At 36.5% G+C, this 16,992-nt stretch overlaps 1 protein-coding gene across 4 annotated transcripts in view; it reads left to right on the top strand.

The window, feature by feature from the left end:
* Nucleotides 1-10,573, top strand: part of HMGCS1 (3-hydroxy-3-methylglutaryl-CoA synthase 1) — a 30,739-nt gene extending 20,166 nt beyond the window's left edge. For 3 of the 4 annotated variants that reach the window (XM_007487404.3, XM_007487403.3, XM_001364389.4), the window contains 9 exons: nucleotides 668-1,125; nucleotides 1,467-1,592; nucleotides 3,026-3,190; nucleotides 3,698-3,863; nucleotides 5,346-5,516; nucleotides 6,381-6,487; nucleotides 7,509-7,634; nucleotides 7,881-8,044; nucleotides 8,745-10,573. In XM_007487404.3, the coding sequence (XP_007487466.2) occupies nucleotides 678-1,125; nucleotides 1,467-1,592; nucleotides 3,026-3,190; nucleotides 3,698-3,863; nucleotides 5,346-5,516; nucleotides 6,381-6,487; nucleotides 7,509-7,634; nucleotides 7,881-8,044; nucleotides 8,745-8,834 (1,563 nt within the window). In that variant the 5' untranslated portion in view covers nucleotides 668-677 and the 3' untranslated portion in view covers nucleotides 8,835-10,573. Of the gene's footprint in view, nucleotides 1-99; nucleotides 121-667; nucleotides 1,126-1,466; nucleotides 1,593-3,025; nucleotides 3,191-3,697; nucleotides 3,864-5,345; nucleotides 5,517-6,380; nucleotides 6,488-7,508; nucleotides 7,635-7,880; nucleotides 8,045-8,744 lie in introns of those variants that run through there. The other variant, XM_056824583.1, reaches the window with a different exon arrangement.
* The last annotated feature ends 6,419 nt before the right edge of the window (nucleotides 10,574-16,992 follow it).

Genomic DNA, 16,992 nt, shown 5'->3' with positions numbered 1-16,992 from the left:
GTCAACATCACTTATATATACTGTAAGAGGGAAGGTGTAGGAGATTCTTTTTTACTTGAATCCTGTGAGATATCCTGTAAGATGGTTTTTTTAAAACTCCTGATGATATTTTTAGCTCTGGTAAGAGAATTTTGATAAGATAACATCACCAACATTGAGGTCTTACTTAGAACACAGCCATTTAATTAACTCACCCTCAAAACAATGCTGATCACTTACTAGACTTGAGTTTCATAAAATGTGAGTTGTTTTCCTTTAGCATGAACTTATGCTATCATTAATAGTATACAATGGAAACAAACTACTCTCCTGGATTAAGACTGACCTCTTTGTTTCATTTTATGATTGGGAATAAATTGAACATTGACCTGGTAGCCATAATGTAAGAGGTCTTGATTGTTTCGTTTCTTTATAGCACAGTAGACATTTTCCTAAACAACCTATAGAAATGTAATACCAAGGATCTCTTAGATTCTACAGTAGCCTGCATGGAATAGGATATGTTCTAAAGAATAGAATTCTTATATAATATTTTATTCCTTCATGTAATATTTAAGATAACTGATTGAATGATTAAGAGATTCACTTCATAGGTGTGCATATTCTTTTGAAAATTAGGCTATTAGTTACTAAAGTAAGATTTTGTTTATTTTTTTCCTTTTTAAAGCTCTTTCACCATGCCTGGGTCCCTCCCTTTGAATACAGAAGCCTGTTGGCCAAAAGATGTGGGAATTGTTGCCCTGGAGATCTATTTTCCTTCTCAGTATGTTGATCAAGTAGAGTTGGAAAAGTATGATGGTGTTGATGCTGGAAAGTATACCATTGGCTTGGGCCAGGCCAAAATGGGTTTCTGTACAGATCGAGAGGATATCAACTCATTGTGCTTGACTGTAGTGCAGAATCTTATGGAGAGAAACAATCTTTCCTATGATTGTATTGGAAGACTAGAAGTTGGAACAGAGACAATCATCGATAAGTCCAAGTCAGTGAAGACAAATTTAATGCAACTATTTGAAGAATCAGGAAATACAGATATAGAAGGAATTGATACAACCAATGCATGCTATGGAGGCACTGCTGCAGTTTTCAACGCTGTTAACTGGATAGAATCTAGTTCCTGGGATGGTACGTCATATTTCCCTTAGTTAGAAAAACTCTTTGTATTTGGCAAATAGTCCTTGCTACCTTTTTTATAGAAAAATTGCCTGCAAGATTGTTTTTTAACCAGTTACTGTTTTAGTACATTTTAAGATGATTACTACAAAATTTTTAGCTCATGTGGCTTATAGAGTTGATTCAGTTGAACAAATTGGGCGTTTCCATGTTTTAGTAGCAACATTTTTATTTCTAAAATGACTTCTTTGGGAAATGTTATTCTTGTAATGTAGAAAGTAGATGGGTTGAAATTTTGTAAGCTTTGTGATATTGATTATCTTTGAAGCTAACTTTTAAAAATCACATTGTAGGACGATATGCTCTGGTGGTTGCAGGAGATATTGCTGTATATGCCACAGGAAATGCTAGACCAACAGGAGGAGCTGGAGCTGTGGCTATGTTAATTGGCCCAAATGCACCTTTAATTTTAGAGCGAGGTGAGTATTTGGGGGAAGAAAGCAAGTTAACTTTTGTAGTGGTTTGAAGCTGAAGTATGTCTGTCTACCTGCAAGAGTAGCTTTTGTCCCTAAATGGTTTAAAAATTTTTTTTGTCCTTTATAACTATGAACTTGATAAATATTAACAAACACAAGTATTTCCACATTCAAAGAACAGAAAAAAGAGGACCACATGAAACAGTGAATCTCTTATTACATAGAGCTTTTAAAATACATATATTTCAAATTTAACACGGTAGTTCCAACACTGCTTTGCTTCTCTGGGTTCCATGCTACATTTTCTTTTGCTCTTATTTGTTAGATAATACTTATATATTTTTTTAATTCAAAGATACTCTATTTTCCCAATTACATGTAATAATAATTTTCAAAAAAATTATAAGATCAAAACTATCTTCCTCTCTCCCTTCCCTCCCCTCACTCAGAGATGTAAGCAGTTTGATCTGGGCCATAATTTTTTTTTTTAAAACCATAATTTTTTTTTTAAACCCTTACCTTCCGTCTTGGAGTCAATACTGTATATTGGCTCCAAGGCAGAAGAGTGGTAAGGGCTAGGCAATGGGGGTCAAGTGACTTGCCCACCTAGCACACAGCTAGGAAGTGGCTGAGGTCAGATTTGAACCTAGGACCTCCCATCTCTAGGCCTGGCTCTCAATCCACTGAGCTACCCAGCTGCCCCCTGGGCCATAAATTTTAGCATGCCAAATACTTCCATATTGGTCATTGTAAAATTTGTGCCTAAATGTTAATGGTTATGATGACTCATTTCCTTTCAAAGAAATTTAAAATTTTTAAATTCCTTTAAAAGTATTATTAAATGCTTACTATATGCCAAGCATGATGATAAATGAAGTCTAAATTTTTAAAAATACTTACCCTCTGTCTTAGAAACAATACTGTAGATTGTATCAAAGCACCAATTCTTAGGCAGAAATGTGGAAGACTAAGCAGTTGGGGTTAAGTGACTTGCCCAGGGTAACACAGCTAGGAAGTATCTGAGACCAGATTTGAATGCAGGGTGATCCATCTCCAGACCTGACTCTCTCCCCACTGAGCTACCTAACTACCCCTGGAATTCTGTTTGATGCAATCTTTCAGTCAGGGATTCAGTGTTTAGCATAGAACCTGGCATAAAATAGGCGTATAATAAATTCTTGTTGACTTCACTTCTTTCAAGTGAGACAACTTATCTCATCAGTAAATGAATTAATGATACTACAAAGTGAATATTTGATCTAATTCTTGGGTATTATATGCTTCATGGAGTTCATATCAAGATTCATATACATACTAGGATGGGAAATCAGTGTCCACATTGTCTGGGTGGTTTTAAGAAAGTCTCTTGTTGGTATTCTGTCCCTTAAAACATAAATTACAAGAAGTGGAAACATGTCATTTTACTTCTATCTTAGGACTTCGTGGGACACACATGCAACATGCTTATGACTTTTATAAGCCTGATATGCTATCTGAATATCCCGTAGTTGATGGTAAACTGTCTATACAGTGCTACCTCAGTGCGTTAGATCGCTGCTATGCTGTCTACCGAAACAAGATTCGTGCCAAATGGCAGAAAGGTATGTTTTATTTTTATTGGGCTTCTGTGCCTATTGTAATGCAAAAATAAACATGATTTGGGGGCCAAAAAAGTATGAGTATTTATATAAAATAGTATACTATCTGGATTTCTAAAGTCAAATGTCCTTTGATGATGCAGAGCATTGTATGAGACACTAACCATCCTCCTATATTTGACTCTGATTTACTATAGGGATATATATAATATATTTATTTTTAATCACAAGGGAACTGCAGTAGGTTGAATATTCCTTATAATATATAGAAGAAAAAGAAATCACGATGCATTTTATTTTTAACATGCTTTTGGGAGCATGATGTTTAATGAACACCTCTATGTGCATCTAAAGCCCAAGATAAATACTTTATCATGTTAATTGCTATTTTCCATTGTACTATGACTAAAAAACAAAAAGCTGAGATCAAGTTCCCCTGATATGTTAGTCAAAATCTAGAATTAGTGACATCCCAAATTCATATTTTTTGGTGCCACTTTTCTATTTCAGAGGGAAATGATAGAGATTTTACCTTGAATGACTTTGGCTTCATGATTTTTCATTCACCATACTGTAAACTGGTTCAGAAGTCTCTAGCTCGGTTGTTGCTGAATGACTTCCTCAGTGACCAAAACAGAGACAAAAGTAGCATATATAATGGCCTGGAGGCCTTTGGGTAAGAGAAGTTATTACTTTTTTTTTTCCTTTTATGTTAGAGCACTTGTAGCTTCAGGAATATACTCTAGTACTAGGTTTCTAAATCTGCTTTCTTTACTCTATATCACTTTGTATGTCATACCATTAGACTATTTTCATGTACTATACTTTTTTAGCTACTCTGTTCATATAATTTCTTGATCAGTTTTTCACGTTAACTATTCACTGGAAATTCTTCCTTTAGTAGCTAATGATGACGTAGAGCTGATGGCATAGCATCAGATCCTCGCCAAATTTGACACTGAACACCCACTATCTTTTTAGGAAGTAGAGAGCTTTCTTATTATTTATAACTGTATTTTTTTTAGTCCCATACCTCTCAGATCTTTGTGTCTCCATTGGCTATTTTTGCCAAGAACTCATTTAATCCTCAAGACCTTTCTCATTTTTCTGCTCTGCTATTGCTTTTGTAAATCACTCTCAAATCAGTTTTTCTTACCTGTGTTTTCAGTTGTCTGAAGGACGCTTGGATTTGTGTATTTGAGGTCATGTCAGATTTCATCACGTCTCAAGAGAATTTTGTCCCATTCTCCTAAACCAAAATTGGCTTGTTTTCCAAAGTACTCCATTTGCCAGTAATATTACTTACTGCCCTTCTAGTCTATTTTAGAACTCTTAGTATCATTTTTGGTAGTGCCCCATATCAGAGGAAGTCAAAGAATGATAAAAGTAAGAAGTACTGAGAGAACCATCTAGATTTTTTGCCTTCAATGAGAAAACTGGTACAGAGGTTGTGGTCTGCCAAAGTTTATGTAACTTGTTGGATTGGTGATAGGCTCTTTCCACTATATTCCCACTGTCAATGTAGTAGTCTCCAAATGTCCCCTATCGCCTTTACTTCCTCCTGCTCACAGATCAGTCTTACACAGTTGTCATCATGTTCTTTTCTTGATCAAGTATCCAGAATGACTCTCTTGTTGCTATCTCAGAACTAACTTCCTCTACCTGACTTTAAGTCTTCCATAAGTCTAGCATTCCACTCAATTTCAATTTTCAACTATTATTTGACATACATTTTGCCTTTTATCCATACTATCCTTTCCACTTAGAATGCTTTCCTTACTCTTTCCCTCTAAGGGTCTACCCAGGGTTTGAAGCCCATCTTATATCTCTTCCAGCATGGGCATGTCTGAGATTTTCATATCATGCCAGTGTGTTTGTTATTTCTAACATCAATTCCATTATTTATAGTTGGTACCACAACCTCATTATTCTCTTAAGTGGTTCATATATCTTATGTCCCTGACCATATCTTATACCTAAACCCCATAACATCATTGGTGGGACATAGCATACATTCCAATAAATGCTTCGTTGATTGGGCTAAACAGAGAAAAAACAGGATTTATTGAATTTTAGTCAGGACTATTTTCTAACATACTCTTCTGAGACTGTATTTTAATATAATTAAATCTGTTTCTAAACTTTGCTTTCTTCATAGGGATGTTAAACTAGAAGATACGTACTTTGATAGAGATGTGGAAAAGGCATTTATGAAGGCCAGTGCTGAACTCTTTAATCAGAAAACCAAAGCATCTTTGCTTGTTTCCAATCAGAATGGAAATATGTATACACCTTCAGTGTATGGCTCCCTTGCCTCTGTCCTAGCACAGTAAGCATAAATTCTAGTTTTTTTTTTAATTTAATCATGATGACCATTTATGATGTTATAAAATTATATGTCTTTGCTTCTTTGTTGTCCTCAGAAAAGCACATCTATTGCCCATTCTTGCTTTTAGACATTTTATTGTCTGAAATCTGAATAAAACCACTGAATTGCTTATAAGTCCTTGGAAACTTTGGCCATAGAGTGAACTTGGGTGTCCATATTGGGTATAGAATGATAAAATTGTGCTTCATGGAGCAAAAAGAAAATGTTAGGGTTAGGGTTATAGTGTAATAGAAAGACTAATTCTTGTCCCCCTAGGAGTAACTTGATTCAGAATTGCTTTTTCCTCTAATCAAATGGCAGTTAATTTGAAGGCATAAAGTTTGGTGTGGGTAGAAAATCTAGAAAACGGGCTACAAATGGAATAAGAAAGAAACTCCAAGAAACAAACCATCAGCTCAAATTCAGTCAGCTATCTGTGCTATTTTAATGTTGGCACAACAAAAGATTGAATGCTGGAATGAAACTATACCAAATTCTGAAACACTTGCGATCATATATAACACCCCACACCTGCTTTTCTGACCCATTGATTCTTGGCCTTTATTGAACATTGGAGCTTGCCAGATAACAGCATAACTGATTTTTAGAATATAATAATTTACTTAGCCTGGTGGCACTAAATATTCAGATTTTTCATGTCAGTGTTAGAAATTTTCATTTCCAATTTGTTTGCCCTGATATATCACAACATTAAATTCAATTAATAAATTTGTGGATATGAACATTTTGGCCCATATTTTTGATTCCCATTTAACTCTTTGGGGACAACTGTGATTTACTAACAGGTTTTTTTCCACTATATAGGTTCACACCTCAGCAATTGGCAGGTCAAAGGATTGGAGTCTTTTCCTATGGGTCAGGTTTTGCTGCTACATTATATTCTCTTAAAGTTACACAAGATGCCACACCTGGTAAGTATTTAATTTGTTTTTAAAATGTTGCCTACCCTAAGCTTAACACAACACCTGTCTACTTTAAATTGTTTCCTGCAGCAGGTGGGTGGTGTTGAGATGGCACATATCAGATAAAGCCCTATAGGAGAATTTTTATTTATTCTAAAACTCCTTGATTTAGGCAAGAGGATGGTATTTGAATCACAATGCTTCTCCTACAAGCACTTTTTTCTGTTCCTGTCTTGATCTTTTCCTTTACTAATTTTTATGACACAGAAATAAGAATTTCTGTAGGTTGTCTGTTGACTCAGAAGACCACAAAGGAACATATCTATGTTCTATTGTATAGATGTTTTATTAAATATTTCCCAATTAATTTAAATCTGGTTTAGGCCTGACTCTTGCTGCCTGTGTATTATGGCAATGCCATAATCTATTGGATACGACTCCTATGATGTACTATTTTCTATCTGGCTGCTTATTCTTTCCAGAATTTATTCATCTTTGAGAAAAAATTTGATTTATTTTCACTTAGCTTTCTAGATAGTGAATATGATTGAATATGATAGTGGCCACCCAATTTCTGCTGTTGTTCAATTTTATTGAAGTCCTCCAATCTGGCTGGGAAAGGCAACTTAAAGAGGGGGTTGTCATATGTTAAGTATCAAAAACAAGTCAGTCAGCATAGTGTTGAGATCACATGTGATCAGTTTATCCTGTGCCTGCCCTAGTATTCCCAGAAGTTGAGACAAAGCAGGGTTGCTATTAAAGGATCCTTAACTATAATAATCTTTTCACTGTGTATAAATGGTAGATTCTCAGGGTGTTTTGTTTGACTTGTGAAAATTAGTTAATTGATTTCTACAGAATATTTACCTTGCAGAGGTGTCTGTATAAATAACTAATTGATTCATTTGCTGCAAGTCAATTTAGGAATGTATAGGGTAGTTGGGGAAAATTTTGACCAACACTTAAAAGGTAAGCCAGGGATGAATTTTTTATTCAATGATTTATTAATGATAATAATTTTTTGTTTTAGGATCTGCCCTGGATAAAATAACAATGAGTTTATGTGATCTGAAAACAAGGCTTGACTCAAGAACCTGTGTTGCACCAGATGTCTTTGCTGAAAATATGAAGCTCCGAGAAGAAACTCATCACTTGGGTAAAGATTTTTGTGCTATGGTAACTTTTCATTTAAAAAAAGTAACAGGTTGGCAGAATGAAAAACCATAGATTTGTGACTTGTAATGAAGAGGTTGCTGGGGTTTTGTATTGTGCTTTTCTGGTTTATCTGAAAATTAGCTGATTGATAAGAAGTAGCAAAGGGCATCTACATGATATTGCTATTTGAGAGTCACCTAGTAAAATTGTTTTTTCTAATATTTCTATTTTGTGTCCCCTTTGGTAGTTAACTACATTCCCCAAGGGTCAGTGGATGCTCTCTTTGAAGGAACTTGGTACTTAGTTAGAGTGGATGAAAAGCACCGAAGGACTTATGCCCGTCGTCCTTCTCCAAATGATGGCACTCTTGATGCAGGGGCTGGACTTGTACATTCAAATACAGCAGCTGAGGTAAGGAATGGTTCTGAGATGTTCATAAGGGAAGTGGGGGAAAAACAGATAAGGAGCCCATAAGGATACTTGTCCCTCCACCTCTCTAGAGTCTAGGATTTAGCCTCTCTTATAAGATGCCCCCCAAAATGATATTTCTTCTTACATCTAAATTATCTGGGAACAAAGGGAAGACAGAATCTGTGCTCCATCTAAGTAAGCACTTGAGGTCTCCCTCTCAAATTAAACCCATGATCTCTAGATCTTAAATAAGTACTGAATCTGGTCTTTAAACTTTAGGGTATGTTGTTTCTTCCATTTTTTAAAGCCTGTAGACTACAGTTCAAGAAATTTTAAATGATGAAAACTACCCAGTTTTATTAAAAAGGCAAAGTGGAGATAGATAGCACCCATAATCTCTTCCTGAAAGAAACCCCAAAAGAAAAAGTCCCAAAAATATGATAGCCGTATTTCAGAATTCCTATTGGCACAGAAATTAGTATATAAACATCCAGAATGAAGCTTCTGAAGAACCAGAGTCAGAATCACACAAGACTTGGTAGCTTCTTCGGTAAAAAAGACATGATCTTGGAAAACTAAGAAGTGTAGAGTATATGTGTCTGATCTGTTAGCATAAAAACTAGTATCTAAAAGGTAAAGTGTTTACTGGGTTATCCTGCTTTCAGATAAGTTTGTAAAAAACAATTTTTCTTTTTAAAAGCATATCCCAAGCCCTGCCAAGAAAGTGCCACGGCTCCCTGCAACAACAGCAGAACCTGAAGCAGCTACCATTAGTAATGGGGACCACTGAGATACCTCTGTGAGGTGGAAGACTTCATCGTGGGGAGGGGGAGGGACACTATGGGGAAGGGAAGAATTGGGACATCTGGGAAAAACTTAAAGGGATTACATATTGCCTAAATTTTGATGTGTCTTAATTGGAGCCTAGAAACTATCGTGTACTTCTGAAAGTCTTTGTTTAGTTCATTTTGCTGACATGCTTCCTGTTGTGATTACATAACTCTGAAATAACATGAATGCACTGGAATGATGTCGAGGACTTTGAAACCTTCATACCTCTTCAGCTATTTGTAAGCATGAAGTTCAACTTTTGATGTGGTCAGATGAATCACGTGCTTCTGGAAGAAGAAAATGGAGATGTCACTAGACAACTTCAATTTTTTAAATATATAAATATTTTTAAATAGCATTCAGCAAGACTGCTAAAATCACCTTCAGTTTTTAAAATAAAACTTGAGGGATTTTTTAAAAATGTGGTTTACATAAGCCCTGTGAAAATGGCGTAACCAAAAGTGTCCCTTTTCTAAATTTTGTAAGTATTTCACAGGAGAAGAAAATGAAGTTTTAGGGAGATGATGCTAGCTCTATTTGAATTGAGCCCAGTAGTGACCCGAAGTCAGGATGATGACTTTCGTGAACTAAGGAATAGTAGTCTTGAACAAGCTCCTTCTGGAGATGACCTCTGTGACATCTGGCACCTTTGGTAGGAGCAATTCTTGTCTCTGGGCCTACTCCTTGGGCAGCCTTGGTCATCAATTCTGAATAATGCTTGAAATGTATAAGAAGGCTTATGCTGTTACAGTTCCTTGTACCTTATTTTCATTTGGGGTGTGGGGAGGTGAAGGTTGCTAGTTCAGTACCTTCTATAAGCATGAAATCCTTCATTTTTAAGTTGAATAAAAAGGGAGAGGGCAGCAATTTTAAACATTACTAGAGTTACTCTTCAGTATTACAGACATAACTTCGGAAACTGACAATCTAAATTCATGATTTTTTGACAGAAGTAAAACGGTTGGCATGGCTCGAGTATTTTCCTAGTCCTTGTTTGACCAGGCCAAAAAAGAGAATTCAGAATTCTGCATCACTGTCATGCAATCCAACTTGTGAAGCTTTCATTCAGACTTTTCACCAAGAAAACTATGTATCCCACAAAGGAAAAATGTCATAGAATGAACAATGTCAGAATGAACAAAAAAGACTTATTGGACAGTTATGTAGGCCCACTTGGTGCTGAACTATAACATGAGCCTTATTAGGTTATAAAAATACAGAGGTAGTTGGAACTAATGTACAGAACTAATTTTTAAAACTTTATTTTATTAAATTCTGTGAAGTTTCAGTTATCTATTACAAACTTGCACAAACGACATGAAATGTAATGTTTCAGATTACAAGGTAATGCGTAATGTGTTTGTAAATTATTCTTGTCTAATATTAACTGGTAGCTTTTTTTTTGATTTGTACAGTCAAAAGCGAGTTAAAATGACTTCATTTTAACATCTGCTTATGTAGATTAATGATGTAAGTTCTGATTTAAAGATTGATGGGGGAAATGGTGCATGCGGTGCTTTTGCAAGTGTTGGGGGTTAAAATGTTCTGAAAAGAATAACTTTGGGTGCCAAGAGAATTGGGTGAATGAAAGTTCCATTGCCGGCAATGGACAGACCTAGTACCACTGGCACAGAATATTAACTCAGTACACTTCATTAAGATGAGGTGAATAACTTTGAAATAAAGTTTTAAAAGAAATTTCATGTCTATCAAGTTCTTTTTATTCTACCAAGAAATGAACTACTAAGAAGCTTCCTTTTTCTTTTGAGAAATGAGAATTCACAAATGGGTCACTTGTTAATATGCTTATTAACAAGACTTTATTTTATTTAAAGCAACAAAAAAATTCACCTAAGAATCTAAACTAAGAAACTAATTTGTGAAGTGGGCAAACATCAGTTACCAATTTCAATAAATATGCATCAAATAATTTAGATAGATATGATAGGTTTTGTGGCTTCCAATTAATTGGTAACCTGTTGTCTTGTAAATAGTCATTTTTAATTTTTTTAACTCAGGGACTCAAATTTCCATACACATTCACTTTAACAAATCACTTGAATGCTCTGAGCTCATTTTATCATGTTTTCTTCCAGCATAAAAATTCTGCTTGATTCCTTAAGGGCCACTTCTGTTGCATTTACTAAATTTGGCCTTAATTTGGCTCAGTCTTTAGAATAAATTTGATCTCTATTTAAAGTGCAACTAGGCTGAACTCAGAAAGATAGAAAAGCTCATTTTGAAACTTTTATTTGAAACCTTTTTATCTCTGGTTTGTAGCTTATGATATGCATAAAAAACACATGGACATTGGGAAATATAGCTCACTTTAGTTTTTGGTAGCAAATGGTTTTTCAAAGAAAGGACCATGGAAGGAGAAATAATTTTAAAGCACAAGTCCAAGCTTAAGTCCTTGAAATCTTAAACAATCACCCCTGTTCTGGCTTTGGTCCTTATTTGAGAAAAAAAGGTATTGAGGAATGAGATTTTGTTTAATTTCCTAACTGTATGCTGCCAGAAATTGGATTTAGGTTGATTTTTAAAAAAATATACTGAAAGTGACACAGTGCAAAGGCTTTTGGGGGATGTTTATTTGGCTCTTTGTTAGTATATATATAGGAAGTACAACCCGGCTCATAGTAGTAGGTAATGTTACTTAATTTAAAAAAAATTCTATCAATAATCATGTGAAAAAATGTCCTAAATCCTCCTTGACTTGAGAAATGCAAATTAAAATAACTGAAGTACTACCTCACACCTATCAGATGGCCAATATGACAATAAAGGAAAATGATAAATGTTGGAGGTGATGTGGCAAAATTGGAACACTAATACATTGCTGGTGGAGCTGTGTAACCATTCTGGAGGGCAGTTTGGAATTATGCTCAAAGGGTTATAAAACAATGCATACTCTTTGATCTAGTAATACCACTACTATGTTTATATGTTAGATAGATAGGAAAAAAGGAGGGGAAGAAAGGACCTGCTTGTATGAAAATATTTATAGCTGCTCTTTTTGTGGTGACAAAGTATTGGAAATTAAAGGAATGTCCATCAATTGGAGAATGGCTGAACAAATTGTGGTATATGTTGGTGATGTAATACTATTGTGCTCAAAGGAATAATAAAGTGGAGAAATTCCATGGAGACTGGAACAACCTCCAGGAAGTGATGCAGAGCGAGAGGAGCAGAACCAGGAAAACATTGTACTCTGTGGTACAATTGAATGTAATGGACTTCTCCATTACTGGCAATGCAGTGATCCTGAACAACTTGGAGGAACCTAAGAGAAAGAACACTATCCACATCCAGAGGAAGCACAGTGGGAGTAGAAACACAGAAGAAAAACAACTGCTTTAATATATGGGTCGAAGGGATATGGTTGGGGATTAGACTCTAAATGAACATCGTAGTGTAAACAACAAGATGGAAATGGGTTCTGATCAAGGACACGTAAAACCCAATGAAATTGCACGTTGGTTGCGGGAAGAGTGGGTGGAGGGGAGGGAGGGAAATAATATGATTCTGGTAACCAAGGAATAATGTTCTAAATTGACTAAATAAATTAATTCAAATGGGGGAAAAATAGAAACTTAGTAAATAAATAGATTAAATCCAGTTTTGAGGGCAATATGACATGAAGAACTTGATAGGTTCGTTCAGTTCTTAGCACAATGTTGATTGAAGTAATTCAGTTACACATGATAATAGGTGTTTTAAAAGAGTCTGTTGGATGTAAACAGTGAAGGTACCCCAAGCCCCAAGGAACATATATATTCAAACTAGGGGATATATGCTATGCAAAGGTAAAACTACACAAGATAAGTTGAGAAGAGAAAAAGTATAAAAGAGGGAGAGATGGAATCCCTGAAAGCAAACCCAGATGACAGAAAGAGGGAGACGCATATGTATTCAAAACTCGGGACTACTTGTGAAAAAGGACCTAAGGGGGAAGAGTAGGTCAAGTTCACAGAACAGCTATACATTTATTTCAACTGGAATAGAGGGATATGTAAAATGGAGCAATATGAAATGGAACTGAATGGGTAGGTTAAAACTAGATCATGAGGGCTGTAAATGCCAGGGAAAGGATGTGGCATTTTTATTTTATAGGCACGTCAAAGCTGAGGTTGATAAAGGGAAGAGATATTCAGTGGGCCTGTCTATTTAGGAAGGATACTTTGGGAGGACATGTGGAAGAAGAGAAATTGGAAATAGACCAAGTAAGAAGACCAATGTGAACTAAGGTGGTGGCCATGAGGCCAAAAAGGAATTTGAGATGATGGCACCTTTAGGTGTCCACTTCCACACCAAGGGGAAGGAAAATGGATAGTGATTCAGCATTGAAAATAAAAGGGGAAGTCATAGAGGCAAGAAGAGAGCCCAATGGTGAGCATTTACCAAGCACCTAGAATGTTCTGGACTGTGTGTAAAGAAGAGAGGAGCCATGATGGAAGCTGTTGATGGTGTGGAAAGCTGTCATCAAATTGCATGATTAAAGGACTATAAGTAACCTTTGATGAAAATAATTGGTAGAGGAGAAGGATCAGGCCAGATCTCAAGGAATGAGCAGGGATAAAGCAAAGGCTTTTAGGTGTAGGAACTTGGCAGGGAAAAAGGAAAAAACAGCTTGATGGGGTGGAAAAATAGGGGGGGTTTCTGTTTGTTTTTAGGGAGAGGGAAAGACTCATATGAGAAGAAAGGAGCCAGTCTAAGGGAAACCTTTCCAGAGGACAGGGAAAGAAAATTAGGGCAAACTTGGGGAAACAGGGATAAGATTGAGAGCACCCTTAGATTGGCTTTGGCAAGTCCCCCTTTCTTGGTGATTGGAGAAGATAAGAGTAAGACCTTGAGGAGACGTAATTCTATAGATGACTGATGTGAATCCGGACAAGGTACTGATAGAATCTTTTTTCCTCTGTTTTTAAACTTTTTAGCCTCTGTCTTAGAATCAATACTGTGTATTGAAGAGTGGTAAGGGCTAGGCAATGGGGTTAAGTGACTAGCCCAGGGTCACACAGCTAGGAAAGGTCTGAGGTCATATTTGAACTTGGGACCTTCCGTCTCTAGGTATGGCTCTCAATCCACTGAACTACTTAGCTGCCCCTGAAAGGGAATCTTAAAGTAGGAAATGTTGCAGAGAAGAGGGAGGATATCCCGAGAGAGGGAGGAATGAGCACAGAAGAGCCTGCCAAGGGATGTGCATCTGAGTCTAGATTTCTAGCACTGGGAGAATATGTAAGAAAAAAATATATAGGATGAAGAAGGCTTCCAACAAGGGCAAGGTTCTAGACATTACAATAAAAAGAGAAAATGAGGAAAACTGCAGAGGGAAGGTTGAGTTCGAGGTGGGGGGGATTTTCTGGCTACTGAGTTAAACCATCTAGCACCTTAATTTACTGATACTTTTCATAATATCCTAAATACTCTTTTTTAAAATAGGTACATATTTAAGCTTGGTGGTCTTTGCTGTCTTGAAATGCAAGTTTAACTAGAATAAGTAACTCCCACTAAAATTCCTTATTTCTGTGGGCTTTCCTCGTTTTTACTAAGCTAAAAAAAAAAATCCTTTAACAGAGGTGGGGCGAGGAGAGACCATTGGGAGGTACCAAACTCGAATGCTTTCCATAATCACACGGTGATTGAACAGTTTCTGATCTTTGGGTCTCCTTCCTGAAGAGACCAAAAGCTGGTGACACGAGGCTGTATGTTATACTGTTTAAGGAATTAAATCTCTTAGAGCCAGTTTTAACTTAGGAAAATGGCAAGTATGCATTCAACTCAACATTATATTTTTTGGTTGTTTAGATTTCAGTCCCATCTGACTCTTCGTGACCCTTTCTGAGGGGTTTTCTTGGCCAGGATACTGGAATGGTTTTGCCATTTCTTTCTCCATTTCCTTTTACAGATGAGGAAACTGAGTCAAGCAGGATTAAATGACTTGCTTGAGCTCCCACAGCTAGTACATGTCTGAGGCCAGATTTGAGCTTGGGTCTTTCTGTCTCCAGGCTGGGCACTCTATCCACCTTGCCACCTAGCTGCCCTCAATATTATGGCTCTATTTGGGCTCCGTTTTTGAGGTAACTGGTATTCTGTTGAGATTTTTGCACCATGAAGATCCCTAATCTTGATGTGACAATGAATCATCTTGGTTGGCTTCTTGCTGTTTTTGCACCGCCGCCCCTCTGCCCCCCATGCATGAATGGGTCTGTTGTAACCCTGACTCACTCAGCATGTGCCCTGCTTCTGACCCAGATCACTCCTGTGGTTTGGTTTCTTAGGGAAAATTTAAGGCGTGTTTGTCTAGTAAGAGAGGCAAATGCTGGATAAAATTTGGTTTGGAAAAGTGCTTTAAACACGCCAAACCACTACTAACAGTGACGGTCCCAAAGCAGGAACCGTGAATTGGCACATCTCGCACGAACCCTGCCTCTGGGTTAGGTCTGAGTATGAAGAAGAAAATTCGTTTTGAGGGCAGATAGCCCCTGCTCAGAACTGCCTGGAATTTAAGCAAAGGAACTATTTAAAGATAGCCACATTTAAACTGTGTGCTTTTGCCCCAGCCAAGAAAGCTTTATTTACACAGCTTGAACTTTCTAAATAGGCCATCTCAGATACTGAAGCTGATGTTAAGAGAAAATGAATTGGGTGATTCAGTTTCACGTTAAACCACCCAACACAGTAGCCAAAGTAATACTGAAGACCAGGCAGAACCAGGTCTTTTTTAAGGCTAAATAGGAGCAAGTCATAGCCAATTCCATTTCAAGTTTGCGAACTAACAGCAGTGGTGGAAACTGACGTCCACTTTTGCTTGAAAGACTGGGCAAATTGTCTTGTGTGAGCAATATGACTTGCTATTGGTTTTTGACCTGCATTGCCTATTTACATTTTTTTATTAAATTTTTAAAATTTAAATAAAATTTATTTTTAAAATTCATTTAAAAAATTGTTATTATCTTGGAGGGATCTACAAAAAAGAACACTATCCACATTCAGAGGAAACACTGTGGGAGCAGAAACACCGAAGAAAAACAACTGCTTGATTACATGGATGGAGGGGATATGGCTGGGGATGTAGACTCTAAATGAACATCCTCGTGCAAACATCAACAGCATGGAAATAGGGACATGTGATACCCAGTAGAATTGCACGTCGGCTACGGGAAGGGTTGGCGGAGGGAAGAGAGGGAAGGAATATGATCATTGTAACCAAGGAAGAATGTTCTAAATTGACTAAATAAAATTTTCAAAAAAATTTTTTATTATATGTAATATTATATAAATTAATTTAATTTAATTTAATTTAGTTTTTCCCACTGTTAAATGATTCATGTTTGTCTCCCACCTCCTTCCCAGAGCTGACAAGCAATTCCGCTGGGTTATACATGTATTATTACTCAAAAACTATTTCCATATTATTCATTTTTGTAATAAAGCAATCTTTTAAAACCCAAACTCCAAATCATATACCCATATAAACAAGTGATAAATTATGTTTTCTTCTGCATTTCTGCTCCCACAGTCTTCCTCTGAATGTGGGTAGTGTTCTTTCTCATAAGTCCCTCAGAATTGTCCTGGATCATTGCCTTGCTGCTAGTGGCAAAGTCTATCACATTTGATCATCCCATAATGTTTGTTAATATGTACAATGTTCTCTTGGTTCTGCTTATTTCACTCTGCATCAGTTCATGGAGGTCTCCATTTCTTATAGAAATTAATCAATTCATCATTCTCTGTAGCACAATAGTAGTCCCTCACCATCCGATACCACAATTTGTTCAGCTATTCTCCAATCAAGGGACACCCTCTCATTTTCCAGTTTTTTGCTGCCACCACAAAAAGCACGGCAATAAATATTTTTGTACAAACAGGTCCATCCCTATTTTTTTTTATCTTCTTGGGATATAAACCTAACCTAGTAATGATAATTGCTAGATCAAAGTGCCTTGCCCATTCTAGATAGCAGTAACTTTTTCTTGGGGGCATTATGCCTCAAACACAGCAGTTTTGATTCTGGTTCATCATTTCACTCTATGATTTAAGTAAACTGAGCAATAAGTACTTGACACACAGTGTATACCACATTTTAAAGACACCTCCCAAACAAAGCAAGCCAG

Source organism: Monodelphis domestica, chromosome 3, assembly GCF_027887165.1.
Source record: "Monodelphis domestica isolate mMonDom1 chromosome 3, mMonDom1.pri, whole genome shotgun sequence".
In the NCBI taxonomy this organism is placed as follows: domain Eukaryota; kingdom Metazoa; phylum Chordata; class Mammalia; order Didelphimorphia; family Didelphidae; genus Monodelphis; species Monodelphis domestica.
Note: the sequence above shows the minus strand (reverse complement) of the source record. Positions and strands in the feature narration are given on the sequence as shown.